This window comes from Tachyglossus aculeatus, chromosome 1 (genome assembly GCF_015852505.1).
Source record: "Tachyglossus aculeatus isolate mTacAcu1 chromosome 1, mTacAcu1.pri, whole genome shotgun sequence".
NCBI lineage: Eukaryota > Metazoa > Chordata > Mammalia > Monotremata > Tachyglossidae > Tachyglossus > Tachyglossus aculeatus.
In genome coordinates, this window is record NC_052066.1 from 7,723,164 (window position 1) to 7,749,663 (window position 26,500).

The 26,500-nt window shown below is 54.5% G+C and overlaps 2 protein-coding genes across 2 annotated transcripts in view; both read left to right on the forward strand.

Moving 5' to 3' along the window:
- The window catches only part of ATG9A (autophagy related 9A), a 111,969-nt gene extending 90,078 nt beyond the window's left edge, over positions 1-21,891 (forward strand). The window contains exons 12-16 of the mRNA XM_038743568.1: positions 431-633; positions 3,454-3,571; positions 10,019-10,250; positions 10,334-10,470; positions 21,804-21,891. Coding sequence (XP_038599496.1) covers positions 431-633; positions 3,454-3,571; positions 10,019-10,250; positions 10,334-10,470; positions 21,804-21,809 — 696 coding nt within the window. The 3' untranslated portion in view covers positions 21,810-21,891. The remainder of the gene's footprint in view (positions 1-430; positions 634-3,453; positions 3,572-10,018; positions 10,251-10,333; positions 10,471-21,803) is intronic.
- Positions 21,877-24,355, forward strand: LOC119925450 (uncharacterized protein D806_0078-like). The gene is made up of 3 exons (XM_038743573.1): positions 21,877-22,549; positions 23,542-23,723; positions 23,859-24,355. The coding sequence occupies exons 1-3, from the start codon at positions 22,253-22,255 to the stop codon at positions 24,349-24,351; spliced, it is 972 nt and encodes a 323-aa protein (XP_038599501.1). The 5' UTR covers positions 21,877-22,252; the 3' UTR covers positions 24,352-24,355.
- Positions 24,356-26,500: the final 2,145 nt, after the last annotated feature.

Consider the following 26,500-nt stretch of genomic DNA (forward strand, 5'->3'; position numbering starts at 1 on the left):
CTGGGAGCCCCACATGGGACAACCTGATTATATACAACCTGTATATATGTATATATGTTTGTACATATTTATTACTCTATTTATTTATTTTACTTGTACATATCTGTTCTATTTATTTTATTTTGTTAGTATGTTGGGTTTTGTCTCCCTCTTTTAGACTGTGAGCCCGCTGTTGGGTAGGGACCGTCTCTAGATGTGGCCAACTTGGACTTCCCAAGCGCTTAGTCCGGTGCTCTGCACACAGTAAGCGCTCAATAAATACGATTGATGATGATGATGATGATTATCCTGTATCTACCCCAGTGCTCAGAACAGTGCTTGGCACATAGTAAGCGCTTAACAAATACCAACGTTATTATTATTGTTATTATTATTATTATTATTAATTATTATTATTATTCCATCCCCGGTTTCCCGTGTCCCCCCGCAGCCGCTGAGCCTTCTCGCCAACGTGGTGGCCGGCTCGTCCTGCCGGGGTCCGGCCGCGGCCCGCGAGCTCCATGGCTCCCGCCACCGGCCCGAGGTGGGGTCCGCCCTGCGCCCGTTCTCCCCGCTGCAGCCCGCCGGCCGACCCCCCGCTCCTCCTGCGCCCCCCGGAGCCGCCCGCCCACCGGGGGCCATGACCGGCTCGGGGTGAGTGAAGATTGGGGGGCACCCCCAATTCCCAGAGTGCTCTGGGGTGCGCCGGGTGATGGGGGGGTCCCCCCTTCCCAGAGTGCTCCAGGGTGCGTTGGGAGATGGGGGGCACACCGCTTCCCAGAGTGCCCCGGGGTGGGCCGGGAGATGGGTGAGAGGGGACCCCACTTCCCAGAGTGCTCTGGAGATGGGCTGGGAGTTGGGGGGGGACCCCGCTTCCCAGAGTGCTCCAGGGTGGGCTGGGAAATGGGGGGTCCCCACTTTCCAGAGTGCTCCAGGGTGGGCCGGGAGATGGGGGGACCCTGCTTCCCAGAGTGCTCCAGGGTGGGCTGGGAGATGGGGAGGACCCCGCTTCCCAGAATGCTCCAGGGTGGGCCGGGAGATGGGGGGGTCCCCGCTTTCCAGAGTGCTCCAGGGTTGGCTGGGAGATGGGGGCGGACCCCGCTTCCCACAGTGCTCCGGGGTGGGCCGGGAGATGGGGGGAACCCAATTCCCAAAGTGCTCCAGGGATGGGCTGGGAGATGGGGGGACCCCGCTTCCCAGAGTGCCCCAGGGTGGGCTGGGAGATGGGGGGACCCCGCTTCCCAGAATGCTCCAGGGTGGGCTGGGAGATGGGGGGGACACCGCTTCCCAGAGTGCTCTGGGGGTGGGCCGGGAGATGGGGGGGGACCCCGCTTCCCAGAGTGCTTCAGGGTGGGCCGGGAGATGGGGGGGACCCCACTTTCCAGAGTGCTCCAGGGTGGGCTGGGAAATGGGGGCGGACCCCGCTTCCCAGAGTGCTTCAGGGTGGGCCGGGAGATGGGGGGTCCCCACTTTCCAGAGTGCTCCAGGGTGGGCCAGGAGATGGGGGGGTCCCCGCTTCCCAGAGTGCTCCAGGGTGGGCTGGGAGATGGGGCGGACCCCGCTTCCCAGAATGCTCCAGGGTGGGCTGGGAGATGGGGAGGACCCCGCTTCCCAGAGTGCTCCCGGGTGGGCCGGGAGATGGGGGGGTACACCGCTTCCCAGAGTGCCCCAGGGTGGGCCGGGAGATGGGGGGACCCCACTTCCCAGAGTGCTCTGGAGATGGGCTGTGAGTTGGGGGGGACCCCGCTTCCCAGAGTGCTCCCGGGTGGGCCGGGAGATGGGGGGGTACACCGCTTCCCAGAGTGCCCCAGGGTGGGCCGGGAGGTGGGGGGACCCCGCTTCCCAGAATGCTCCAGGGTGGGCTAGGAGATGGGGGGGTCCCCGCTTTCCAGAGTGCTCCAGGGTTGGCTGGGAGATGGGGGCGGACCCCGCTTCCCACAGTGCTCCGGGGTGGGCCGGGAGATGGGGGGAACCCAATTCCCAAAGTGCTCCAGGGATGGGCTGGGAGATAGGGGGGACCCCGCTTCCCAGAGTGCTCTGGGGGTGGGCCGGAAAATGGGGGGGGACACTGCTTCCCAGAGTGCTTCAGGGTGGGCCAGGAGATGGGGGGGACCCTGCTTCCCACAGTGCTCCAGGGTGGGCTGGGAGTTGGGGGGCTCCCCACTTTCCGGAGTGCTCCTGGGTGGGCCGGGCGATGGGGGGGGGTCCCCGCTTCCCAGAGTGCTCCAGGGTGGGCCGGGAGATGGGGGGGGTCCCCGCTTCCCAGAATGCTCCAGGGTGGGCCGGGGGATGGGGGGGGACCTCACTTCCCTGAGTGCTCTGGGGATGGGCTGGGAGATGGGGGGGGGACCCCGCTTCCCAGAGTGCTTCAGGGTGGGCCAGGAGATGGGGGGGACCCCGCTTTCCAGAGTGCTCCAGGGTGGGCCGGGAGATGGGGGGACCCCACTTCCCAGAATGCTCCAGGGTGGGCTGGGAGATGGGGAGGACCCCGCTTCCCACAGTGCTCCAGGGTGGGCCGGGAGATGGGGGGGACCCCACTTCCCAGAGTGCTCTGGGGATGGGCTGGGAAATGGTGGGGACCCTGCTTTCCAGAGTGCTCCAGGGTGGGCCGGGAAATGGGGGCAGACCCCATTTCCCAGAGTGCCCCGGGGTGGGCCAGGAGATGGGGGGAACCCAATTCCCAGAGTGCTCCGGGGTGGGCCGGGAAATGGGGGTAGACCCCGCTTCCCAGAGTGCCCCAGGGTGGGCCGGGAGATCGGGAGGGGGTAACACCGTTTCCCAGAGTGCTCCAGGGATGGGCTGGGAGATGGGGGGGACCCCACTTCCCAGAGTGCTCCGGGGCTGGGCTGGGAGATGGGGGGGACCCCGCTTCCCAGAGTGCTCCGGGGTGGGCCGGGAGATGGGGGGGACCCCGCTTCCCAGAGTGCCCTGGGGGTGGGCCAGGAGATGAGGGGGACCCCACTTCCCAGAGTGCTCTGGGGATGGGCCGGGAAATGGTGGGGAACCAGCTTCCCAGAGTGCTCCGGGGGTGGGCCGGGAGATGGGGGGGTCCGCACTTCCCAGAGTGCTCCAGGGTGGGCCGGGAGATGGGGAGGGACCCCACTTCCCAGAGTGCTCTGGGGATGGGCCGGGAAATGGTGGGGAACCAGCTTCCCAGAGTGCTCCGGGGGTGGGCCGGGAGATGGGGGGGTCCGCACTTCCCAGAGTTCTCTGCGGATGGGCCGGGAAATGGGGGGGACCCCGCTTCCCAGAGTGGGCCGGGAGATGGGGATACCCCGCTTCCCAGAGTGCTCTGGGGTGGACCGGGAGATGGGGGGGGGACCCCATTTTCCAGAGTGAGGCAGGAGATGGGGAGGACCCCGCTTCCCAGGGTACTCCGGGGCTGGGCCGGGAGATGGGGGGGACCCCGCTTCCCAGAGTGCTCAGCGCGGGGGGCCGGAGAGCGGGGGTGACGGGGTCCGCCGGGGTCCTCAGGGTGGACGCCCGGACGGCCAGCTCGGGGAGCAGCGTGTGGGAAGGGCAGCTGCAGAGCCTCGTGCTGTCGGAGTACGCGTCCACGGAGATGAGCCTTCACGCCCTCTACATGCACCAGGTGCGAGGCCCGGGGGGCCGGGGGGGGGACCCCCACGGACGGGGCGGGAGCCGGCGCGGAGGAATAATAAAGATGGCATCGGTTAATAATAATAATAATAATAATAATAATCAATCAATCGTATTTATTGAGCGCTTACTATGTGCAGAGCACTGTACTAAGCGCTTAATAATAATAATAATAATGAAGGCATTTGTTAAGCGCTTACTATGTGCACAGCACTGTTCTAAGCGCTGGGGAGGTTACAAGGTGATCAGGTTGTCCCGCGGGGGGGCTCACAGTCTTCACCCCCATTTTACAGATGAGGGAACTAAGGCCCAGAGAAGTGAAGCGACTTGCCCAAGGTCACCCAGCTGACAATGGGCAGAGCCGGGATTTGAACCCATGACCTCTGACTCCAAAGCCAGGGCGCTTTCCTACTGAGCCACGCTGCTAATAATAATGGCATGTATTAAGCGCTTACTATGTGCCAAGCACCGTTCTAAGCGCTGGGGAGGTTCCAAGGTGATCAGGTTGTCATCGTCGTCATCATCAATCGTATTTATTGAGCGCTTACTATGTGCAGAGCACTGTACTAAGCGCTTGGGAAGTCCAAATTGGCAACATCTAGAGACAGTCCCTACCCAACAGGGGGCTCACAGTCTAAAAGACGGTGACTAAAAGACTAAAAGACTGTCCCCCGGGGGGCTCCCAGTCTTCATCCCCATTTTCCAGATGAGGTCACTGAGGCCCGGAGAAGTGAGCCCACTGTTGGGTAGGGACTGTCTCTATATGTTGCCAACTTGGGCTTCCCAAGCGCTTAGTACAGTGCTCTGCGCGTAGTAAGCGCTCAATAAATACGATTGATGATGATGACTGTCTCTCTATGTTGCCAACTTGGACTTCCCAAGCGCTTAGTACAGTGCTCTGCACGTAGTAAGCGCTCAATAAATACGATTGATGATGATGACTGTCTCTAGATGTTGCCAACTTGTACTTCCCAAGCGCTTAGTACAGTGCTCTGCACGCAGTAAGCGCTCAATAAGTACGATTGATGATGATGACTGTCTCTAGATGTTGCCAACTTGTACTTCCCAAGCGCTTAGTACAGTGCTCTGCATGTAGTAAGCGCTCAATAAATACGATTGATGATGATGATGAAGTGACTTGCCTAAGTCACCCAGCTGGCAAGTGGCGGAGCCGGGATTCGAACCCGCGACCTCTTGACTCCAAGGCCCGGGGCTCTTTCCACTGAGCCGCGCTGCTTCTCGGGCTGGGGGCTCCCAGTCTTCATCCCCATTTGGCAGATGAGGGAACTGAGGCCCAGGGAAGTGAAGGGACTTGCCCAAAGCGCGTGACTGAGGCGGGAAGAGCCCAGGCTTGACAGGCAGAGGACGTGGGTTCTAATGCCGCTTCTGCCACTGGTCTGCTGGGTGACCTTGGGCAAGCCGCTTGACTTCTCTGGGCCTCAGTGACCTCATCTGGAAAATGGGGATGAAGACCGTGAGCCCCCCCCGCCGTGGGACAACCCTGATCACCTTGTATCCGTCCCAGCGCTTAGAACAGTGCTTGGCGCATAGTAAGCGCTTAACAGATGCCATCATTATTATTATTACAACCTGATCGCCTTGTATCCACCTCAGCGCTTAGAACAGTGCTTGGCAGATAGTAGGCGCTTAACAGATATTCATTCAGTCAGTCGTATTTATTGAGCGCTTACTGTGTGCAGAGCACTGGACTTTTAGACTGTGAGCCCACTGTTGGGTAGGAACTGTCTCTCTATGTTGCCAACTTGTACTTCCCAAGCGCTTAGCACAGTGCTCTGCACACAGTAAGCGCTCAATAAATACGATTGATGATGATGATGATGGACTAAGCGCTTGGAAAGTCCAAGTCGGCGACATCTAGAGACGGTCCCTACCCAACAACGGGCTCACGGTCTAGAAGGGGGGAGACAGACAACAAAACATGTGGAAAGAGCCCGGGCTTTGGAGTCAGAGGTCATGGGTTCAAATCCTGGCTCCACCAATTGTCAGCTGTGTGACTCTGGGCAAGTCACTTCACTTCTCTGGGCCTCAGTGACCGCATCTGTAAAATGGGGATTAAGACTCTGAGCCCCTTGTGGGACAACCTGATCACCTTGTAACCTCCCCAGCGCTTAGTACAGTGCTTTGCACATAGGAAGCGCTTAATAAATGCCATTATTATTATTATTATTATTATTATTATTATTGTCAGCTGTGTGACTTTAGGCAAGTCACTTCACTTCTCTGGGCCTCAGTGACCGCATCTGTAAAATGGGGATTAAGACTGTGAGCCCCCCACCATGGGACAACCTGATCACCTTGTAACCTCCCCAGCGCTTAGTACAGTGCTTTGCACATAGGAAGCGCTTAATAAATGCCATCATTATTATTATTATTATTATCATTATTATTGTCAGCTGTGTGACTTTGGGCAAGTCACTTCACTTCTCTGGGCCTCAGTTACTGCATCTGTAAAATGGGGATTAAGACTGTGAGCCCCCCTCCATGGGGCAACCTGATCACCTTGTAACCTCCCCAGTGCTTAGTACAGTGCTTTGCACATAGTAAGCACTTAATAAATGCCATCATTATTATTATTATTATTACTAAGGGGGAGACAGACAACAAAACAAAACAGGTAGGCAGGTGTCAAAATCGTCAGAACAAATAGAATTAGAGCTCTATGCACATCATTAACAAAATAAATAGAATAGTAAATATGTACAAGTAATTATTATTATCATCACTATTACTGGCACATAATAAGTGCTTAACAAATATTACTAATATTAATATTAGTATTACTAGTTACTAATATTAATACTACAAATATTACTGTTAATAATGATGATAATAATAATAATGATGGTATTTGTTAAGCGCTTACTATGTGCCAAGCACTGTTCTAAGCGCTGGGGGGGGGATACAAGGTGATCAGGTTGTGCCACGTGGGGCTCACAGTCTTCATCCCCGTTGTACAGATGAGGTCACTGAGGCCCAGAGAAGGGAAGTGACTTGCCCAAAGCCACCCAGCTGACAAGTGGCGGAGGCGGGATTAGAGTCCACGACCTCTGACTCCAGATCCATCAATCGTATTTCTCAAGCGCTGACTGTGTGCAGAGCACTGTACTAAGTGCTCGGGAAGCATAAGTTGGCTCTTCCCACCGAGCCACACTGCTTCTCTTTATAATAATGGCACTTACTAAGCGCTGACTATGTGCAAAGCACTGTTCTAAGCGCCGGGGAGATTACAAGGCGATCAGGTTGTCCCACGGGGGGCTCACGGTCTTCGTCCCCGTTGTACAGATGAGGGAACTGAGGCCCAGAGAAGGGAAGTGACTTCATCATCATCAATCGTATTTATTGAGCGCTTACTATGCGCAGAGCACTGTACTAAGCGCTTGGGAAGTCACCCAGCTGACAAGTAGTGGAGCCGAGATTTGAACTCATGACCTCTGACTCCAAAGCCCGGGCTCTTTCCACTGAGCCACGCTGCTTCTCTATATAATAATGGCATTTACTAAGCGCTGACTATGTGCAAGGCACTGTTCTAAGCGCCGGGGAGATTACAAGGCGATCTGGTTGTCCCACAGGGGGGCTCCCAGTCTTCATCCCCGTTTTACAGATGAGAGAACTGAGGCCCAGAGAAGGGAAGCGACTTGCCCAAAGTCACCCAGCTGCCAATCAATCAATCAATCGTATTTATTGAGCGCTTCCTGTGTGCAGCTGACAATCAATCAATCATATTTATTGAGCGCTTCCGGTGTGCAGAGCACTGGACTAAGCGCTTGGGAAGTCCAAGTTGGCACCACAAGCGGCGGAGGCGGGATTAGAATCCACCACCCCTGCCTCCGCATCCATCAGTCATACGCCTGGAGCGCCGACTGAGTGCCGGGCGCTGTACTAAGCGCTCGGGAAGCGTTAGCTGGCTCTTCCCACCGAGCCACGCTGCTTCTCTATATAATAATGGCATTTATTAAGCGCTTACTATGTGCAAAGCACTGTTCTAAGCGCCGGGGAGATTACAAGGCAGTCAGGTTGTCCCACGGTGGGGCTCCCAGTCTTCATCCCCATTGTACAGATGAGGGAACTGAGGCCCAGAGAAGGGAAGTGACTTGCCCAGAGTCACACAGCTGATAATTGGCAGAGCAATGATTTGAACCCAGGACCTCTGACTCCAAAGCCCGGGCTCTTTCCACTGAGCCACGCTGCTTCTCTATATAATAATGGCATTTACTAAGCGCTGACTATGTGCAAGGCACTGTTCTAAGCGCCGGGGAGATTACAAGGCGATAAGGTTGCACCACGGGGGGGCTCCCAGTCTTCATCCCCGTTTTACAGATGAGAGAACTGAGGCCCAGAGAAGGGAAGCGACTTGCCCAAAGTCACCCAGCTGCCAATCAATCAATCGTATTTATTGAGCGCTTCCTGTGTGCAGCTGACAATCAATCAATCAATCGTATTTATTGAGCGCTTCCGGTGTGCAGAGCACTGGACTAAGCGCTTGGGAAGTCCAAGTTGGCACCACAAGCGACGGAGGCGGGATTAGAATCCACCACCCCCGCCTCCGCATCCATCAGCCGTACACCTGGAGCGCCGACTGCGTGCCGGGCGCCGTACTAAGCGCTCAGGAAGGGTAAGCTGGCTCTTCCCGCCGAGCCGCGCTGCTTCTCTATATAATAATGGCATTTACTAAGCGCTGACTGTGTGCAAAGCACTGTTCTAAGCGCTGGGGAGATTATGAAGTAATCAGGTTGTCCCACGGTGGGGCTCACAGTCTTCATCCCCATTGTACAGGTGAGGGAATTGAGGCCCAGAGAAGGGAAGTGACTTGCCCAGAGTCACACAGCTGATAATTGGCAGAGCAAGGATTTGAACCCAGGACCTCTGCCTCCAAAGCCCGGGCTCTTTCCACTGAGCCACGCTGCTTCTCTATATAATAATGGCATTTACTAAGCGCTGACTATGTGCAAAGCACTGTTCTAAGCGCCGGGGAGATTACAAGGCGATCAGGTTGCACCACGGGGGGGCTCCCAGTCTTCATCCCCATTTTACAGATGAGAGAACTGAGGCCCAGAGAAGGGAAGCGACTTGCCCAAAGTCACCCAGCTGCCAATCAATCAATCAATCAATCAATCATATTTATTGAGCGCTTATGGTGTGCAGAGCGCTTCCTGTGTGCAGCTGACAATCAATCAATCAATCAATCGTATTTATTGAGCACTTAACGGTGTGCAGAGCACTGGACTAAGCGCTTGGGAAGTCCAAGTTGGCACCGGAAGCGACTTGCCCAAAGTCACCCAGCTGCCACTCAATCAGTCGTATTTATTGAGCGCTTCCGGTGTGCAGAGCACTGTACTAAGCGCTTGGGAAGTCCAAGTTGGCACCGCAAGCGGCGGAGGCGGGATTAGAATCCACCACCCCCGCCTCCGCATCCACCAGCCGTACGCCTGGAGCGCCGACTGCGTGCCGGGCGCTGTACTAAGCGCTCGGGAAGCGTAAGCTGGCTCTTCCCACCGAGCCACGCTGCTTCTCTATATGATAATGGCATTTATTAAGCGCTTACTATGTGCAAAGCACTGTTCTAAGCGCCGGGGAGATTACAAGGCGATCAGGTTGTCCCACGGGGGGGCTCACGGTCTTCATCCCCGTTGTACAGATGAGGGAACTGAGGCCCAGAGAAGGGAAGTGACTTGCCCAGAGTCACACAGCTGATAATTGGCAGAGCAAGGATTTGAACCCAGGACCTCTGACTCCAAAGCCCGGGCTCTTTCCACTGAGCCACGCTGCTTCTCTATATAGTAATGGCATTTACTAAGCGCTTACTATGTGCAAAGCACTGTTCTAAGCGCCGGGGAGATTACAAGGCGATCTGGTTGTCCCACAGGGGGGCTCCCAGTCTTCATCCCCGTTTTACAGATGAGAGAACTGAGGCCCAGAGAAGGGAAGCGACTTGCCCAAAGTCACCCAGCTGCCAATCAATCAATCAATCAATCATATTTATTGAGCGCTTATGGTGTGCAGAGCGCTTCCTGTGTGCAGCTGACAATCAATCAATCAATCAATCGTATTTATTGAGCGCTTCCAGTGTGCAGAGCACTGGACTAAGCGCTTGGGAAGTCCAAGTTGGCACCGGAAGCGACTTGCCCAAAGTCACCCAGCTGCCACTCAATCAGTCGTATTTATTGAGCGCTTCCGGTGTGCAGAGCACTGGACTAAGCGCTTGGGAAGTCCAAGTTGGCACCACAAGCGGCGGAGGCGGGATTAGAATCCACCACCCCCGCCTCCGCATCCACCAGCCGTACGCCTGGAGCGCCGACTGCGTGCCGGGCGCTGTACTAAGCGCTCGGGAAGCGTAAGCTGGCTCTCCCGGCCGAGCCGCGCGGCAGGGCGGGGGGTGCCCCCCGTTCCCGGCGGGCACTGAAGGCGGTGCCCCCCGCAGCTCCACAAGCAGCAGGCCCAGGCGGAGCAGGAGCGGCACGTGTGGCATCGGCGGGCGAGCGACGAGAGCGGGGAGAGCGCCCCGGAGGAGGGGGCGGACGCCCCGCGGACCCTCGCACCCATTCCCCGCTCCGCCAGCTACCCCGCCGCCGCGCCCCGGACCCCCGCCAACGCCGCCCCCGAGACCGCCTCCCTCCAGGGCCCTTTCCAGCGCCGCTACGGCGGCATCACCGGTACGTGCCCCCCACCGAGGCCGGGCGGGCGTCGGGAGGGAAACCGAGGCGGGCCACCGCGACGGGCTCCTGTCGCCCCGCAGATGCCGGCCGGGCGTCCACCCAGTCGTCGCGGCTGCCCCTCGGGGGCTGGGCGGAGGACGGGCAGGCGGCCGCCGCCCACCCCGAGCCCGTGCCCGAAGAGGGCTCCGAGGACGAGCTGCCCCCGCAAGTGCAGAAGGTGAGCGCGGCGGCGGGGCTCGGCGGGAAGGGAGCCCCGGCTTGGGGGTCCGAGGTCACGGGTTCGGATCCCGGCTCCGCCGGCCGTCAGCTGGGGGGCTTCGCGCCACTTCTCTGGGCCTCATCTGGAAAATGGGGGTGAATACGGTCAGCCCCCCGGGTGACTCTGGGCCTGTCACGGCGCTTCTCTGGGCCTCGGTGACCTCATCTGGAAAATGGGGGTGAAGACTGTGAGCCCCAGGGTGACTTTGGGCCAGTCAAATCACTTCTCTGGGCCTCAGTGACCTCATCTGGAAAATGGGGATTAATATGGTCAGCCCCAGGGTGACTTTGGGCCTGTCACGTCACTTCTCTGGGCCTCTATGACCTCATCTGGAAAATGGGGATTAGTATGGTCAGCCCCCGGGTGACTTTGGGCCAGTCACATCACTTCTCTGGGCCTCAGTGACCTCATCTGGAAAATGGGGATTAATATTGTCAGCCCCCGGGTGACTTTGGGCCAGTCACATCACTTCTCTGGGCCTCAGTGACCTCATCTGGAAAATGGGGATTAATATCATCAGCCCCCAGGTGACTTTGAGCCAGTCATGTCACTTCTCTGGGTCTCAGTGACCTCATCTGGAAAATGGGGATTAATATCGTCAGCCCCCGGCTGACTTTGGGCCAGTCACGTCACTTCTCTGGGCCTCAGTTCCCTCATCTGGAAAATGGGGATTAATATGGTCAGCCCCCGGGTGACATTAGGCCAGTCACGTCACTTCTCTGGGCCTCAGTGACCTCATCTGGAAAACGGGGATTAATGTCGTCAGCCCCCGGCTGACTTTGGGCCAGTCACGTCACTTCTCTGGGCCTCAGTTCCCTCATCTGGAAAATGGGGATTAATATGGTCAGCCCCCGGGTGACATTAGGCCAGTCACGTCACTTCTCTGGGCCTCAGTGACCTCATCTGGAAAACGGGGATGAATATCGTCAGCCCCCGGCTGACTTTGGGCCAGTCACGTCACTTCTCTGGGCCTCAGTTCCCTCATCTGGAAAATGGGGATTAATATGGTCAGCCCCCGGGTGACATTAGGCCAGTCACGTCACTTCTCTGGGCCTCAGTGACCTCATCTGGAAAACGGGGATGAATATCGTCAGCCCCCGGCTGACTTTGGGCCAGTCACGTCACTTCTCTGGGCCTCAGTTCCCTCATCTGGAAAATGGGGATTAATATGGTCAGCCCCCGGGTGACATTAGGCCAGTCACGTCACTTCTCTGGGCCTCAGTGACCTCATCTGGAAAACGGGGATGAATATCGTCAGCCCCCGGCTGACTTTGGGCCAGTCACGTCACTTCTCTGGGCCTCAGTTCCCTCATCTGGAAAATGGGGATTAATATGGTCAGCCCCCCGGGTGACATTAGGCCAGTCACGTCACTTCTCTGGGCCTCAGTGACCTCATCTGGAAAACGGGGATGAATATCGTCAGCCCCCGGCTGACTTTGGGCCAGTCACGTCACTTCTCTGGGCCTCAGTTCCCTCATCTGGAAAATGGGGATTAATATGGTCAGCCCCCGGGTGACATTAGGCCAGTCACGTCACTTCTCTGGGCCTCAGTGACCTCATCTGGAAAATGGGGATGAATATCGTCAGCCCCCGGCTGACTTTGGGCCAGTCACGTCACTTCTCTGGGCCTCAGTTCCCTCATCTGGAAAATGGGGATTAATACCGTCAGCCCCCTGGTGACTTTGGGCCAGTCACTTCACTTCTCTGGGCCTCAGTGACCTCATCTGGAAAATGGGGATGAATACGGTCAGCCCCCGGGTGACTTTGGGCCAGTCACATCACTTCTCTGGGCCTCAGTGACCTCATCTGGAAAATGGGAATTAATGTGGTCAGCCCCCGGGTGACTTTGGGCCAGTCACTTCACTTCTCTGGGCCTCAGTGACCTCATCTGGAAAATGGGGATGAAGACTATAAGCCCCCCGTGGGACAACCTGATCACCTTGTAACCTCCCCAGCGCTTAGAACAGTGCTCTGCACCTAGTAAGTGCTTAATAAATGCCATCATTAGTATTATTATTATTATTACAGACATGGGCCCCGGGGTGGGTGGGTGGTCAGAGAAGCAGCGGGGCTCAGTGGAAAGAGCCCGGGCTTGGAAGTCAGAGGTCACGGGTTCAAATCCTGGCTCTGCCAATCGTCAGCTGGGTGACTTTGGGCCAGTCACTTCACTTCTCTGGGCCTCAGTTCCTTCATTATTATTACAGACCTGGGCCCCGGGGTGGGTGGGTGGTCAGAGAAGCAGTGGGCTAGAGCCCGGGCTTGGAAGCCAGAGGTTGTGGGTTCTAATCACGACTCCGCCACTTCATTCATTCATTCAGTCGTATTTATTGAGCGCTTACTGTGTGCAGAGCACTGGACTAAGCGCTTGGGAAGTCCAAGTTGGCAACATCTAGAGACGGTTCTTACCCAACAGTGGGCTCACAGTCTAGAAGGGGGAGACAGAGAACAAAACAAAACATATTAACAAAATAAAATAAATAGAATACGTATGTACAAATGAAATAGAGTAATAAATCTGTACAAACATATATCCATATATAGAGGTGCTGTGGGGAGGGGAAGGAGGTAAGGCGGGGGGGGGGGATGGGGAGAGAAAGGAGGGAACAAGGGAGGCCACTTGTCAACTATGTGACTTTGGGCGAGTCACTTCACTTCTCTGGGCCTCAGTTCCCTCATCTGGAAAATGGGGATGAAGACTGTGAGCCCCCCGTGGGACAACCTGATCACCTTGTATCCGCCCCAGCGCTTAGAACAGTGCTTTGCACATGGTAAGCGCTTAATAAATCATCATCAATCGTATTTATTGAGCGCTTACTGTGTGCAGAGCACTGTACTAAGCGCTTGCACTGTACTAAGCGCTTATGCCATTATTATTATTAGACGGTATTTGTTAAGCGCTTGTATCCCCTCCAGTGCTTAGAACAGTGCTTGGCACTTAGTATTTGTTAAGCACAGTCCCTCTCCTCCCCCTCCCCATCCCCCCTGCCTTACCTCCTTCCCCTCCCCACAGCACCTGGATAGATGTCTTTTCAGATATATTACTTTATTTATTTTACTTGTACATATTTACCATTCTATTTATTTTATTTTGTTTATATGCTTTGTTTTATTGTTTGTCTCCCCTTTCTAATAATAATAATCATGGCATTTATTAAGCGCTTACTTATGTGCCAAGCACTGTTCTAAGCGCTGGGGAATTTACAAGGTGATCGGGTTGTCCCACGTGGGGCTCACAGTCTTCATCTTATAAGCAGCAGCATGGCTCAGTAGAAAGAGCATGGGCTTTGGGGTCAGAGGTCATGGGTTCGAATCCCAGCTCTGCCAACGTGTCTGCTGTGTGACCTTGGGCAAGTCCCTTAACTTCTCAGAGCCTCAGTTCCCTCATCTGTAAAATGGGGATGATGACTGTGAGCCCCACGCAGGACAACCTGATCACCTTGTATCTATCCCAGCGCTTAGAACAGTGCTTTGCACATAGTAAGCACTTAACAAATGCCATTATTATTATTATTATTTATTCATCCCCATTTTCCATAGGAGGGAACCGAGGCCCAGAGAAGTGAAGTGACTTGCCCAAAGTCACCCAGCTGACAAGTGGCGGAGCCGGGATTTGATCCCATCACCTCTGACTCCAAAGCCCGGGCTCTTTCCGCTGAGCCACGCTGCTTTCTAGACTGTGAGCCGCTGTTGGGCAGGGGCCATCTCTATATGTCCCCAAATATCTCTGAATATGGTTGAATGAATAAATGTTGCCAACTTGGACTTCCCAAACGCTTAGTCCAGTGCTCTGCACACAGTAAGCACTCAATAAATACGATTGAATGAATGAATGAACATCGTAAGCACTTAACAAATGCCATCACTTATTTTTTTTTTATTTTACAAGGGGAGATAGCGAAATCTTTTAGACTGTGAGCCCACTGTTGGGTAGGGGCCGTCTCTCGATGTTGCCAACTTGGACTTCCCAAGCGCTTAGTCCAGTGCTCTGCACACAGTGAGCGCTCAATAAATACGATTGAATGAATGAATGAACATAGTAAGCGCTTAACAGATGCCATCAGTTATTTTTGTATTTTACAAGGGGAGATAGCGAAATCTTCTAGGCCGTGAGCCCACTGTTGGGTAGGGACCGTCTCTAGATGTTGCCAACTTGGACTTCCCAAGCGCTTAGTCCGGTGCTCTGCACACAGTAAGTGCTCAATCAGTACGACTGGATGGATGAATGAATGAATGAGGGAGTGAATGAATGAATGATGGGTGGCAGCCCCCTGCCGTCCAGCCCCCTGCCTAAGGATGGTACTATTTGCGAAGCGCTTACTACATGCCGAGCACTGTTCTAAGCGCTGGGGGAGATATAATAATAATAAAATATTATTATTTATTATAATTATAATTATAATAATTATTAATATAGATATTATTATTATTATTCCCCTCTCCATCCCTCCGTCTTACCTCCTTCCCTTCCCCACAGCACCTGTATAGATGTATATATGTTTGTACAGATTTATTACTCTATTTACTTATTTATTTATTTTACTTGTACCTATCTATTCTGTTGATTTCATTTTGTTAGTATGTTTGGTTTTGTTCTCTGTCTCCCCCTTCTAGACTGGGAGCCCACTGTCGGGTAGGGACCGTCTCTAGACGTTGCCAACTTGGACTTCCCAAGCGCTTAGTCCAGTGCTCTGCACACAGTAAGCGCTCAATAAATACGATTGATTGATTGATCAATAAATACGATTGATTGATTCGGGCTGGGGGAGTATTGGCGCCAGGAAAGATGGACAGAAGTGTGTCGTGGGGCCGCGGTGAGGATCAAAGCCTTCCGGGCTGCTGGAGCCAAACGCAGAGTCCACGCGGGCAGCGGGGAGGACAGGGAAGGGGAGGATGTAGTCTGGGAAGGCCTCCCGGAGGAGGTGAGCTCTCAGTAGGGCCTTGAAGGGAGGAAGGGAGCTAGTTTGGCGGATGGGCAGAGGGATTGGGGGCATTCCGGGCCGGGGGGAGGACGGGGGCCGGGGGTCGACGGCGGGACGGGCGAGAGCGAGGCCTAACGGGGAGGAGGTGAGCGGCAGAGGAGCGGAGGGTGCGGGCTGGGCCGGAGAAGGAGATGCGATTTCATTCTCCCACCCAGATCCACAGCACTTAAAAATAATAATAATAATGGTGTTTGTCAAGCGCTTACTATGTGCCAGGCACTTTAATAATAGTAATAATAATAATGGCATTTGTTCATTCATTCATTCATTCAATCAATCGTATTTATCATCATCATCGTCGTCATCATCAGTCGTATCTATTGAGCACTTACTGTGTGCAGAGCACTGGACTAAGCGCTTGGGAAGTCCAAGTTGGCAACTTATAGAGATGGTCCCTACCCAACAGCGGGCTCACAGTCTAGAAGGGGGAGACAGACAACAAAACAAAATGTATTAACAAAATAAAATAAATAGAATAGATATCATCATCATCATCATCAATCGTATTTATTGAGCGCTTACTGTGTGCAGAGCACTGGACTAAGCGCTTGGGAAGTCCAAGTTGGCAACATCTAGAGACGGTCCCTACCCAGCAGCGGGCTCACAGTCTAAAAGGGGGAGACAGAGAACAAAACCAAACATACTAACAAAATAAAATAAATAGAATAGATATGTACAAGTAAAATAAATAAATAGAGAAATAAATATGTGCAAACATATATACATCTATACAGGTGCTGTGGGGAAGGGAAGGAGCTAAGATGGGGGGTGGAGAGGGGGACGAGGGGGAGAGGAAGGAAGGGGCTCAGATATGTACAAGTAAAATAAATAAATAGAGTAATAAATCTGTACAAACATATATACATGTATACAGGTGCTGTGGGGAGGGGAAGGAGGTGAGATGGGGGGGAAGGAGAGCACTTACTATGTGCCAGACACTGTAATAATAGTAATAATAATAATGGCATTTGTTCGTTCATTCATTCATTCATTCAATCGTATTTATTAAGCGCTTACTGTGTGCAGAGCACTGGACTGAGCGCTTGGGAAGGACAAGTCGGCAGCATAGAGAGACGGTCCCTACCCAACAGTGGGCTCGCAGTCTAGAAGGTGGGGACGGACGATAAAACAAAGCACGTGGACAGGTGTCAGGTCATCAGAATAAATAGAAGTAAAGGTAGATAATAATAATAATGATGATGATGATGGCATTTTTTAAGCGTTTAGTATGTGCAGAGCACTGTTCTAAGCGCTGGGGGGGGATACAAGGTGATCAAGTTGTTCCACGTGGGACTCACAGTCTTAATCCCCATTTTACAGATGAGGTAACTGAGGCTCAGAGAAGTGAAGTGACTTGTCCAAGGTCACACAGCAGACATGTGGCGGAGCTGGGATTCGAACCCATGACCTCTGACTCCAAAGCCCGGGCTCTTTCCACTGAGCCATGCTGCTTCTCTAATCATTAACAAAATAAATAGAATAGTAAATATGTACAAGTAAAATAGAGTAATAAATCTGTACAAATAATGTTGTTAAGCGCTTACTATGTGCAAAGCACTGTTCTAAGCACTGGGGAGGTTACAAGGTGATCAGGTTGTCCCACGGGGGGCTCACAGTCTTCATCGCCATTCTACAGATGAGGGAACTGAGGCCCAGAGAAGTGAAGTGACTCGCCCAAAGTCACACAGCTGGCAAATGGCAGAGCCAGGATACTAAACACTGGGGTGGATACAAGCAAAATAATAATAATAATGATGGCATTTATTAAGCGCTTACTATGTGCAAAGCACTGTTCTAAGCGCTGGGGAGGTTACAAGTGATCGGGTTGTCCCACGGGGGGCTCACGGTTTTAATCCCCATTTTTACAGATGAGGTCACTGAGGCACAGAGAAGTTAAGTGACTTGCCCAAAGTCACACAGCTGACAGTTGGTGGAGCCGGGATTTGTACCCCTGACCTCTGACTCCAAAGCCCGGGCTCTTTCCACTGAGCCATGCTGAGCACTTACTATGTGCCAGGCACTGTAATAATAATGATGGCATACGTTAAGCGCTTACTATGCACAAAGCACTGTTCTAAGCGCTGGGGAGGTTACAAGGTGATCGGGTTGGCCCATGGGGGGCTCACAGTCTTCATCCCCATTCTCCAGATGAGGCCACTGAGGCCCAGAGAAGTGAAGTGACTCGCCCAAAGTCACACAGCTGACGAGTGGCGGAGCCGGGATACTAAACGCTGGGGTGGATACAAGCAAAATAATAATGATAATCATTGTATTTGTTAAGCACTTACTATGTGCCAAGCACTTACTATGTGCCAGGCACTGTAATAATAATAATAATGATGGCATATGTTAAGCGCTTACTATGTGCCAAGCACTGTTCTAAGCGCTGGGGAGGTTACAAGGTGATCGGGTTGGCCCATGGGGGGCTCACAGTCTTCATCCCCATTCTCCAGATGAGGCCACTGAGGCCCAGAGAAGTGAAGTGACTCGCCCAAAGTCACACAGCTGACGAGTGGCGGAGCCGGGATACTAAACGCTGGGGTGGATACAAGCAAAATGATAATAACAATCATGGTATTTATTAAGCACTTACTGTGTTCTAGACTGTGAGCCCACTGTTGGGTAGGAACCGTCTCTCTATGTTGCCAACTTGGACTTCCCAAGCGCTTAGTACAGTGCTCTGCACACAGTAAGCGCTCAATAAATACGATTGAATGAATGAATGTGCCAGGCACTGTAATAATAATAATGGTGGCATATGTTAAGCGCTTACTATGCGCAAAGCGCTGTTCTAAGCGCTGGGGAGGTTACAAGGTGATCAGGTTGTCCCACGGGGGGCTCCCAGTCTTCACCCCCATTCTCCAGATGAGGTCACTGAGGCCCAGAGAAATGAAGTGACTTGCCCAAAGTCACACAGCTGACGAGCGGCGGAGCCGGGATACTAAACGCCTGGGTGGATATAAGCAAAATAATAATGATAATCATTGTATTTGTTAAGCGCTTACTATGTGCCAGGCACTGTAATAATAATGATGGCATATGGTAAGCGCTTGCTATGTGCAAAGCACTGTTCTAAGCGCTGGGGAGGTTACAAGGTGATTGGGTTGGCCCATGGGGGGCTCACAGTCTTCATCCCCATTCTACAGATGAGGGAACTGAGGCCCAGAGAAGTGAAGTGACATGCCCAACGTCACACAGCTGATGAGTGGTGGAGCCGGGATACTAAACGCTGGGGTGGATATAAGCAAAATAATAACAACACTCATGGTATTTGTTAAGCACTTACTATGTGTCAGGCACTGTACTAAACGCTGGGGTGGATATAAGCAAAATAATCATCATCATCATCGTATTTGTTAAGCACTTCCTATGTGCCAGGCACTGTACTAAACGCTGGGGTGGATACAAGCAAATCTGATTGTAAGCGCTTAGTACAGTGCTGTGCACACAGTAAGCGCTCAATAAATACGATTGATTGACTGATTGGTCAAAGACCCTGTCCAGAGAAGGGCTCACAGTCTTCACGCCCATTTTTTTAATTATTGTTATTATTATTATTGTTTTAGGCACTTACTGGGTGCCAAGCAATGGGGTAGATGAGAAGCAGTGTGACTTAGTGGCAAGAACCCGGGCTTCGGAGTCCGAGGTCACGGGTTCAAATCCCGGCTCCGCCACTTGTCAGCCGTGTGACTCTGGGCAAGTCACTTCACTTCTCTGGGCCTCAGTTCCCTCATCTGGAAAATGGGGATGAAGACTGGGAGCCCCCCGGGGGACAACCCGATCACCTTGTAAACTCCCCAGTGCTTAGAACGGTGCTTGGCACATAGTAAGCGCTTAATAAATGCCATCATTATTATTAAGAGCCCGGGCTTGGGAGTCAGTGGTCATGGGTTCCAATTCTAGCCCTGCCACTCATCAGCTGTGTGACTTAGGGCAAGTCACTTCACTTCTCTGGGCCTCATTCATTCATTCATTCAGTCAGTCAGTCATATTTATTGAGCGCTTACTGTGTGCAGAGCACTGTACTAAGCGCTTGGGAAGTCCAAGTTGGCAACATATAGAGACGGTCCCTACCCAACAGTGGGCTCAGAGTGAACCCAACTGTAAAATGGGGATGAAGACTGTGAGCCCCATCTGGGACAACCTGATCACCGTGTATCTCCCCCAGCGCTTAGAACAGTGCTTGGCACGTAGTAAGCGCTTAGCAAATACCATCATCATCATTATTATACAAGGTTGTCCCACGGGGGGCTCACAGTCTAAATCCTCATTTTCCAGATGAGGTAACTGAGGCCCAGAGAAGTGAAGCGACTCGCCCAAGGCCACATAGCAGAGAATCAATCAATCAATCAATCGTATTTATTGAGCGCTTACTGTGTGCAGAGCACTGGACTAAGCGCTTGGGAAGTCCAAGTTGGCAACATGTAGAGACGGTCCCTACCCAACGGTGGGAAGGGAAGAGAAGTGGAGGAGGCTGGATTAGAACCCATAACCTTCTGACTCTGTGTCCTAGGCTGTGCCCACTGTGCCTTGCTTGCTTCTGTGTATCTATGTATTTATGTACATATCTGTAATTTATTTATTCATTCATTTATTTGTTTATTCATTCAATCGTATTTATTGAGCGCTTCCTGTGTGCAGAGCACTGTACTAAGCGCTTGGGAAGTCCAAGTCGGCAACCTATGGAGACGGTCCCTACCCAACAATGGGCTCACAGTCTAGAAGAGGGAGACGGACAACAAAACTAAACATGTCCATCTCCCCCTTTAGACTGTAATAGACGGGGAATGTTTCTCGTTGTGTTGTCCTCTCCCAAGCGCTTAGTCCAGTGCTCTGCACACAGGAAGCGCTCAATAAATACAATTGAATGAGTGAATGTGAGAAGCAGCGTGGCTCAGTGGAAAGAGCCCGGGCTTTGGAGTCAAAGGTCATGGGTTCGAATCCCGGCTCCGCCACATCAATCAGTCGTATTGATTGAGCGCTTACTGTGTGCAGAGCACTGGACTAAGCGCTTGGGAAGTACAAGTTGGGAACATAGAGAGACGGTCCCTACCCAACGGTGGGCTCATGTCTGCTGTGTGACCTTGGGCAAGTCACTTCACTTCTCTGAGCCTCAGTGACCTCATCTGGAAAATGGGGATTTTACAGAGAGAAAAGCCCAGCCCGCACCCTCCGCTCCTCCGCCGCTAATCTCCTCACCGTTACGTTCTCGCCCATCCCGCCACCGACCCCCGGCCCCCGTCCTCCCCCGGGCCCGGAATGCCCCCAATCCCTCCGTCCATCCGCCAAGCTGGCTCTCTTCCTCCCTTCAAGGCCCTGCTGAGAGCTCACCTCCTCCAGGAGGCCTTCCCAGACTGAGCCCTTTCCTTCCTCTCCCCCTCCTCCCCCTCTCCATCCCCCCCATCTTACCCCCTTCCCTTCCCCACAGCACCTGTATAGATGGATATATGTTTGTACATATTTATTACTCTATTTATTTACTTATTTATTTTACTTGTACATACCTATTCTATTTATTTTATTTTGTTAGTATGTTTGGTTTTGTTCTCTGTCTCCCCCTTTTAGACTGTGAGCCCACTGTAGGGTAGGGACCATCTCTATATGTTGCCAATTTGTACTTCCCAAGCGCTTAGTCCAGTGCTCAGCACACAGTAAGCGCTCAATAAATACGATTGATTGATTGATTGATATTAACAAAATAAAATAAATTGAATAAATATGCACAAATAAAATAAATAGAGTAATAAATATGTACAAACATATATACAGGTGCTGTGGGGAGGGGAAGGAGGTAAGGCTGGGTGGGGGGGATATTACAGTGCTTAGCACATAGCAAGTGCTTCACTTCACTTCTCTGGGCCTCAGTTACCTCATCTGGAAAATTGGGATAGAGACTGTGAGCCCCACTGTGGGACAACCTGATCACCTTGTAACCTCCCCAGCGCTTGGAACAGTGCTTCGCACATAGTAAGCGCTTAATAAATGCCATTATTATTATTATTATTATTATTATTATTAAGCGTGGCTCATTGGAAAGAGCCTGGGCTTTGGAGTCAGAGGTCGCGGGTTCAAATCCCGGCTCCGCCAGTTGCCTGCTGTGTGACCTTGGGCCGGTCACTTCACTTCTCCGTGCCTCTTCGTCTGTAGAATGGGGGTTAAGACTGTGAGCCCCCCGGGGGATAGCCTGATCACCTTGTAACCTCCCCAGCGCTTAGAACAGTGCTTCGCACATAGTAAGCGCTTAATTAAATGCCGTTATTAGTATTAACAAAGAGCATAATTAACCAATACCGTAATCAATCTCTCCCGCAGGTGTAACTGGAGCTGAGGAGACCGGTCCCGCTCCACCCCCTCCACCCCGGAGCCCCTCGGCGGGGGGCTAGCGTTGCCCACCCACCGCCGCGTCCGTGCCCTCGCCCGCCGGGGCCGCCGGGGCAACGCCGGGGACTCGAACCCCCTCCCCGAAGCCGCCGATCCCCGGGTACCCCGTGCCCGCCGTGGCGGCCGGGCAGGAGGGGCTCCACCGGGACCCCCGGTTGTGCCCGTGTGCGTTTGTGTGTTGTGGCGGGGAGGGCGAAACGGGCCCGTGGGGATGGGTCCCCCCCCGGCCCTCCCTCCCCGGGGGTCCCCCGCCGCCTGCTTTCTGTTGTGCCCCCGGCCTCGCCCCGGGGAACCGTGTGTTTCTGCTCCGTTTGGGTTTGGCTTCTTGCTTGGCGCTGCCCCTCGCCCCTTCCCGCCCCGGCCCCTCGGAGACGCTGGGGATGGAGGTTTTTGCCGCCCCGCCGTCTCTACCGCTGTTGCCCGTGCCCTCGCGGACTGCCCTGGCGGGCTCCCGGCCCCGTCTGTCTGTCCGGGGCAGCCGGCCTCGGCAATCCCCCGGCCCTGTCAGGCTCCCGACCCTGGCAGGTGGCCTGCCCTCTGTCAGGGGCGACCGGCCCCGTCGTCAGGTCCCCGGCCCTGTCTGTTGGGCAACCGGCCATGTCAGGCTCCCGGCCATGTCGGGGCAGCCGGCCCCGTCTTTCAGCCTCCTCCCGTCCCTGTCAGGGGGCCGGCCCTGTCTGGCAGGGGCAACCGGCCTTGTCAGATCCCCGGCCCTGTCTGTCAGGGGCAACCGGCCATGTCAGCCTCCCGTCCCTGTCAGGGGGCCGGCCCTGTCTGGCAGGGGCAACCGGCCTTGTCAGATCCCCGGCCCTGTCTGTCAGGGGCAACCGGCCATGTCAGCCTCCCGTCCCTGTCAGGGGGCCGGCCCTGTCTGGCAGGGGCAACCGGCCTTGTCAGATCCCCGGCCCTGTCTGTCAGGGGCAACCGGCCATGTCAGCCTCCCGGCCCTGTCAGACTTCCGGCCATGTCAGGGGCAGCCAGCCCTGTCTTTCAGCCTCCCGGCCCTGTCAGGGGGCTGGCCCTGTCTGTCAGGGGCAACCGGCCAAGTCAGGCTCCCGGCCATGTCAGATTTCCAGCCATGTCAGGGGCAGCCGGCCCTGTCTTTCAGCCTCCCGACCCTGTCAGGGGGTCGGCCCTGTCTGTCAGGGGCAACCGGCCATGTCAGGCTCTGAGTCCTGTCAGCCTTCCGGCCCTGTCAGGGGCATCCAGCCCTGTCTCTCAGCCTCCCAGCCCCGTCAGTGGGCCGGCCCTGTCTGTCAGGGGCAACCGGCCATGTCAGCCTTCCTGCCATGTCAGGGGCAGCCGGCCCTGTCTTTCAGCCTCCCGGCCCCGTCAGGTCCCTGGCCCTGTCTGTCAGGGGCAACTGGCCATGTCGGGCAACCGGCCATGTCAGGCTCCCGGCCATGTCAGATTTCCAGCCATGTCAGGGGCAGCCGGCCCTGTCTTTCAGGCTCCCGACCATGTCAGGGGGCCGGCCCTGTCTGTCAGGGGCAACCGGCCATGTCAGACTCCGAGTCCTGTCAGCCTTCCAGCCCTGTCTCTCAAGCTCCCGACCCTGTCAGGGGGCCGGCCCTGTCCGTCAGGGGCAACCGGCCATGTCAGGCTCCCAGCCCTGTCAGCCTTCCGGCCCTGTCAGGGGCAGCCGGCCCTGTCTTTCAGCCTCCTGGCCCTGTCTGTCAGGGGCAACCGGCCATGTCAGACTCCGAGTCCTGTCAGCCTTCCGGCCCTGTCAGGGGCATCCAGCCCTGTCTCTAAAGCTCCCGACCCTGTCAGGGGGCCGGCCCTGTCTGTCTGTCAGGGGCAACCGGCCATGTCAGGCTCCCGGCCCTGTCAGACTTCCAGCCATGTCAGGGGCAGCTGGCCCTGTCTCTCAAGCTCCCGACCCTGTCAGGGGGCCGGCCCTGTCTGTCAGGGACAACCGGCCCTGTCTGTCGGGCAACCGGCCACGTCAGGCTCCCGGCCCTGTCAGACTTCCGGCCATGTCAGGGGCAGCCGGCCCTGTCTTTCAGCCTCCCGGCCCTGTCAGCGGGCCGGCCCTGTCTGTCAGGGGCAACCGGTCTTGTCAGGTCCCTGGCCCTTTCTCTCCAACTTCCAACCCTGTCAGGGGGCCGGCCCTGTCTGTCAGGGGCATCCGGTCTTGTCGGGTCCCTGGCCCTGTCAGGCTTCCTGCCCTTTCTCTCCAGCTTCCGACCCTGTCATGGGGCCGGCCATGTCAGGGGCAACCGGCCCTGTCAGACTTCTGGCCCTGCCTGGCAGCCAGACCTGTCAGAAGCCCGAGGGCGGGAAACTGCTGGCTCCGCCCTCGGGAACTACAACTCCCAGCATGCAGCGCGGCGGCGCTCCCCTTGCCGGCGCCGGGTGGAGAGGGAGGGGCGGGCCGCGTTGCATGCTGGGAGTTGTAGTCTTTCTCCGCGGCGGCCACGACGGGGCGGCGGCCATGTTGCGGCCAACGGGGCCCCGAATAAAAAGGGACTTTTGACTCGGCCGTGGCTGCTGTGTGCTTCCTGGGCGACACCCCGACTTCTCCCCTCGACCCCTTTCTTGCCATATTAATCAATCAATCGTATTTATTGAGCGCTTACTGTGTGCAGAGCACTGTACTAGGCGCTTGGGAAGGACAAGTTGGCCACCTATTAAGCAGAAGAGGAGCAGCCTGGGGTGGTGGGTGGCGCCCAGTCCTGAGAGTCATCAGAGAAGCAGCGTGGCTCAGTGGAAAGAGCCCGGGCTTTGGAGTCAGAGGTCGTGGGTTCGAATCCTGACCCCCGCCACATGTCTGCTGTGTGACCTCGGGCAAGTCACTTCACTTCTCTGAGCCTCAGTTACCTCATCTGTAAAATGAGGATGAAGACTGTGAGCCCCATGTGGGACAACTCGATACCATTGTTCATTCATTCATTCAGTTGTATTTATTGAGCGCTTACTGTGTGCAGAGCACTGGACTAGGCGCTTGGGAAGTACAAGTTGGCCACATATTAAGCAGAAGAGGAGCAGGCTGGGGTGGTGGGTAGCGCCCAGTCCTGAGAGTCAGAGGGTCGTCAGAGAAGCAGCGTGGCTCAGTGGAAAGAGCCCGGGCTTTGGAGTCAGAGGTCGTGGGTTCGAATCCTGACCCCCGCCACATGTCTGCTGTGTGACCTCGGGCAAGTCACTTCACTTCTCTGAGCCTCAGTTACCTCATCTGTAAAATGAGGATGAAGACTGTGAGCCCCATGTGGGACAACTCGATACCATTGTTCATTCATTCATTCATCCAGTCGTATTTATTGAGCGCTTACCGTGTGCAGAGCACTGTACTAAGCGCTTGGAAAGTACAAGTTGGCAACATATTAAGCAGAAGAGGAGCAGGCTGGGGTGGTGGGTAGCGCCCAGTCCTGAGAGTCAGAGGGTCATCAGAGAAGCATCTTGGCTCAGTGGAAAGAGCCCGGGCTTTGGAGTCCGAGGTCACGGGTTCAAATCCTGAACACTGCCACATGTCTGCTGTGTGACCTCGGGCAAGTCACTTCACTTCTCTGAGCCTCAGTTACCTCATCTGTAAAATGAGGATGAAGACTGTGAGCCCCATGTGGGACAACTCGATACCATTGTTCATTCATTCATTCAGTTGTATTTATTGAGCGCTTACTGTGTGCAGAGCACTGGACTAGGCGCTTGGGAAGTACAAGTTGGCCACATATTAAGCAGAAGAGGAGCAGGCTGGGGTGGTGGGTAGCGCCCAGTCCTGAGAGTCAGAGGGTCGACAGAGAAGCAGAGTGGCTCAGTGGAAAGAGCCCGGGCTTTGGAGTCAGAGGTCGTGGGTTCGAATCCTGACCCCCGCCACATGTCTGCTGTGTGACCTCGGGCAAGTCACTTCACTTCTCTGAGCCTCAGTTACCCCATCTGTAAAATGAGGATGAAGACTGTGAGCCCCACTGGGACAACTCGATACCATTGTTCATTCATTCATTCATCCAGTCGTATTTATTGAGCGCTTACCGTGTGCAGAGCACTGTACTAAGCGCTTGGAAAGTACAAGTTGGCAACATATTAAGCAGAAGAGGAGCAGGCTGGGGTGGTGGGTAGCGCCCAGTCCTGAGAGTCAGAGGGTCGTCAGAGAAGCAGCGTGGCTCAGTGGAAAGAGCCCGGGCTTTGGAGTCAGAGGTCGTGGGTTCGAATCCTGACCCCGCCACATGTCTGCTGTGTGACCTCGGGCAAGTCACTTCACTTCTCTGAGCCTCGGTTACCCCATCTGTAAAATGAGGATGAAGACTGTGAGCCCACTGTTGGGTAGGGACTGTCTATATGTTGCCAACTTGGACTTCCCAAGTGCTTAGTCCAGTGCTCTGCACACAGTAAGCGCTCAATAAATACGATTGATTGAAGACTGTGAGCCCCACGTGGGACCACTTGATCCCATTGTTCATTCATTCAGTCGTATTTATTGAGCGCTTACCGTGTGCAGAGCACTGGACTAAGCGCTTGGAAAGTACAACTCAAGACAATCCCTGCCCAACAACGGGCTCACAGTCTAGGAGGGGGGGAGACAGACATCAAAACAAGTAAACCAGCATCAAGAGCATCGATATAAATAGAATTATAGATGAAGACGACACATCATTAATAAAATAAATAGAACAACTAATATGTACATACAG

What these genes read in the sequence shown, in the direction of transcription:
- LOC119925450 (XM_038743573.1), top strand. Translation starts at nt 22,253, where the DNA reads ATGGAGGTTTTTGCCGCCCCGCCGTCTCTACCGCTGTTGCCCGTGCCC. An exon ending in TGTCAGGGGGCCGGCCCTGT is followed by an intron (nt 22,550 to 23,541) that starts CTGGCAGGGGCA and finishes AGCCTCCTGGCC; the next exon opens with CTGTCTGTCAGGGGCAACCG. An exon ending in CAGACTTCCAGCCATGTCAG is followed by an intron (nt 23,724 to 23,858) that starts GGGCAGCTGGCC and finishes CGGCCATGTCAG; the next exon opens with GGGCAGCCGGCCCTGTCTTT.